At 35.5% G+C, this 3,841-nt stretch overlaps 1 protein-coding gene across 3 annotated transcripts in view; it reads right to left on the bottom strand.

Moving 5' to 3' along the window:
• LOC107654552 (protein tweety homolog 2-like) overlaps positions 1-3,841 on the bottom strand; it is a 78,731-nt gene that overhangs the window by 13,401 nt on the left and 61,489 nt on the right. The window contains exons 10-13 of one of the 3 annotated variants that reach the window (XM_016441677.1): positions 2,567-2,659; positions 2,314-2,456; positions 819-1,004; positions 456-534 (exon numbers count right to left, since the gene is read on the bottom strand). In XM_016441677.1, the coding sequence (XP_016297163.1) occupies positions 456-534; positions 819-1,004; positions 2,314-2,456; positions 2,567-2,659 (501 nt within the window). Of the gene's footprint in view, positions 1-374; positions 535-818; positions 1,005-2,313; positions 2,457-2,566; positions 2,660-3,841 lie in introns of those variants that run through there. The other 2 variants (XM_016441675.1, XM_016441676.1) reach the window with 2 other exon arrangements.

Genomic DNA, 3,841 nt, shown 5'->3' with positions numbered 1-3,841 from the left:
CAGCATCATTACTCCAGTCTTCAGTGTCACATGATCCTTCAGTAATCATTCTAATATGCTGATTTGATGCTCAAGAAACATGTATTATTATCAATGCTGAAAACAGTAATGTTGCTTAATATTTTTGTAGAAACTATTATATTTTCTTAAGAGTCTTTGATAATAGAAACAGCACTTTTTTGGAATAGAAATCTTTTGTAAATGTCTTTACTACCACTTTTGATTAATTTAATGTTTCCTTTCTGAATATATATATATATATATATGTATATATATCCTTTAAATATAATATATACTTTTGAACAATAGTGTACATATGGCCAATTTTGATTTCATATTGACCCTTAAAATGATTATGAAAAAAGGTTAAATCTTTGGTGTGAATTATTGTCATTGTGTCAACATGAGTGTATGTGTGGTCATGAGAAGGACTTGCCCTCTGGAGCCCAACGCACCGAAGGAGGAGGAGATCCCCTCCCGATCAGTGGCACGTTCTCATAGCGTGGGTTTCCTCCAAACAGCGCAGACTGGTTCCTGTCAAAACAAGACAGTGATAAATGAAAAGAGAAAATGAGGGCGAGAGTTCAGGAAGACAGAGTGAGGAAGGAGAAAGGATATAAGTATTTTAGAAATAATACAGTAAGTGAACTTCCTTTAATATTCCTCAAGAAAGGAAAATCAATCAACATCAGCTCCCCTCTATTACACCCAAAAGTTACTGAATTGAGCTGTCACACAAAATCCAGATGCATCAATCTGAAAACAATTATATCACAGAATATGAAAAAGAATAAATCATGTTTAAGGTTGACTCTTACATATATTCTGACAGGGGTGCGTTGGTCACAGCCTGTGTTGGAGGTTGCAGGCTGGTTTGGCTGCCTATGCTGCTACTGTAGCTGCAGAAGCTGTGCATGTTGCCCTGGTGTGAATGATGGGATGTCATTCGCCGGCTCTGAGGGTTAAACGGGTCCCCGTCATCAATGTCATCGTAATCTCGATCTCTGTGGAGAGAAAGAGAAGCATTGTTAACACTATCATTCAAAGGTTTGGGGCCGGTAAGATGTTTCTCCTTTGCTAACCAAGGCTGCAAAAACACTGAACAAAAGTGCAATTTACAAAAATAGCACCATCAGAATTAAAAATAGAATTAAAGGGATAGTTCACCCATTAATGAAAATTGTCATTTATTCACCTTAGAATTGTTCCAACCAGAAGTTTCTTTCTTCTGTTGTACATAAAAGACGATATTTTGAAGAATGTGGGTAACCAAACCGTTTCTGGTGCCCATTGAATTCCTTAGTATTTTTTTCATACTATGGAACTCAATGCTGACCAGCACCTGTTTGGTTTCTCACATGCTTCAAAATATCTTATTTTATGTTCAACAGGAGAAAGAAACTCATAGAGGTGCAACTTGAGGGTGAGTAAATGATGACAGAATTTTCATTTTTGCGTAACCTATCCTTTTAAGCGGCCAAGCACAACATAAGAAGCTACGCAAGCATGGCTAAGGGAGCGTCAGATTAATTGAAAAAAATAAAAATAATAATAAATAGAGACTTTTAAATTAAAAATTAAAGACTATTACTAATTAAAGAAAATTAGTAAGTAAAGACCTGTTTATGATTTTAAATAAATACTAATAACTTGTAACGTGACAACTGCTTATCACTTTTGACCAACAGGTGGCACTGCCACCAAATTGATCTGGTGTAGTCAGGTTCAGTTTGGCATCATGCCATTACATTTGACAGTTATACAAAAATGGTTTCAGAAAGAGGTGAGAAAAAATGTAAGCATATTTGTACTTTGTGTTATCTCTTGTGACCACTACATGGCATCGGCCCAAAACTTCATAGGTTGCTTCAGGTTATGGTGCTAAAGACAAAAGTCAAGTTTCATAAAAATATGCCAATGCATTTGTAAAATACAGCATTTTATAACAAAATTCACAATGGCAAAAAACTGGATACAGTGTGACTCTATACAGAATCTAAACAGACCAGTCTCTTAAAATTTTGGTCAAACTGTTCAGAAATTTGTACATATTTTTACGAAGTTTTTCATATTTCTTGACTAGTAGGTGGCGCCGTGCCAAAACTCTGCAAGCACCCTCAGGTCATGCTTGTAATGACAGTTACCAAGTTTTCGGCATGCTTTCTTCATGCAAAGGCTCTAACAGACCTGGCTGTATTTCTCAACTGACTCCCAAAGAACTTAATTAGCTAGTTTATGGATGTTTGATTAGAGTTTAGTGCACTATAGTCAATAGTGAGTGATCTAAATGCATTCTGTGTGTGTGTACTGTACCTGTTGGCAATCTGTCGCCACGCTCTCGGGATGGCACACAGCATAACAGAGAAAGCACAGGCCGCCAGCAGAGAGAACAGACAGAGATACAGCAACCCCTCCACGCCATCATAACACACACCTATCAGAGCGTCCAGGTAGTCCTGCAAACACATACACCCCACAAGAGATTTAGATGCATTTGACTAATTGCTAAAATCTCACAGCATCATATTAGACAGAAGCAGGTGGAACATTAATGTGTGCTCGGTACCTTATTGAGTCCTCGGCAGTCTAGAAGTGCAGTGAGCTGATGTAAACTGGCCTCTGAATTATTCAATAAATGCTGAATACTCAATAAATCCCTCTGAAAAGAACCACACACAATAGCTATGAAAAAAAAATAGAATTGGCCAAAAAAAAAAAAAACAATCATTAAATGCAATACAATAAAATGCATTTATTCATATAGCTTTTTTATTCACCAAGAAAGAAGTGAAATAATATTTCCTTCTGGAGCATCAGTGAGCGTTTTGAACTTTTTGTAATAGTTGCATATGAGTCCCTCAGTTGTCCTCAGTGTGAAAAGATGGATCAGTCATTGTTGCAAAGGGTTTAAATTCAAAAGATGCAGAAAAACCAAAGAATTTGTGGGACCGGAAGAATGTTTCTGAAGAACAGTGGGCAGTTTAACTGTTCAGGACAAACAAGGGACTCATGAACATCTATCACAAAAAACAAAAACAAAAAAACCCAGTATTAAGAATCAAGTGTATTATATGTGGATTATATGTAAATGTGTTTGATGTGAAATATCTGGTTCATGTCAGTACTAAAAAAAATAAAAAAAATAACATGCATTTTGTATGCATTTTCTACTGCCTTCATGTTGTCTAATTAAAATGAATAATTTTACATTGCAATAATAAGAATATAAAACAATGTGTGCTAGATTGTCGTAAAAATGTCAGAAGTTGTATATACCTGTATAGTGAATTTCGCACATACATATGCGAAATTCAGTCAATATTATTGTTTAAATTCATTTTAAATATGCAATGCAAGCCATTTTGGATTAAAGCATCTGCTAAATGCATAAATATAAATGATTTATTGGTAAAGGTTTATACTACAGGCTATACTGAATAGAGCACATAGTACAGGTGCATCTCAATAAATTAGAATGTCGTGGAAAAGTTCATTTATTTCAGTAATTCAACTCAAATTGTGAAACTCGTGTATTAAATAAATTCAATGCACACAGACTGAAGTAGTTTAAGTCTTTGGTTCTTTTAATTGTGATGATTTTGGCTCACATTTAAAAAAAAACCACCAATTCACTATCTCAACAAATTAGAATACTTCATAAGACCAATAAAAATAACATTTTTAGTGAATTGTTGGCCTTCTGGAAAGTATGTTCATTTACTGTACATGTACTCAATACTTGGTAGGGGCTCCTTTTGCTTTAATTACTGCCTCAATTCGGCGTGGCATGTAGGTGATCAGTTTGTGGCACTGCTGAGGTGGTATGGAAGCCCAGGTTTCT

The sequence above is a fragment of the Sinocyclocheilus anshuiensis genome, unplaced genomic scaffold, assembly GCF_001515605.1.
Source record: "Sinocyclocheilus anshuiensis isolate Anshui unplaced genomic scaffold, SAMN03320099.WGS_v1.1 scaffold391, whole genome shotgun sequence".
Taxonomy (NCBI): Eukaryota; Metazoa; Chordata; class Actinopteri; order Cypriniformes; family Cyprinidae; genus Sinocyclocheilus; species Sinocyclocheilus anshuiensis.
Note: the sequence above shows the minus strand (reverse complement) of the source record. Positions and strands in the feature narration are given on the sequence as shown.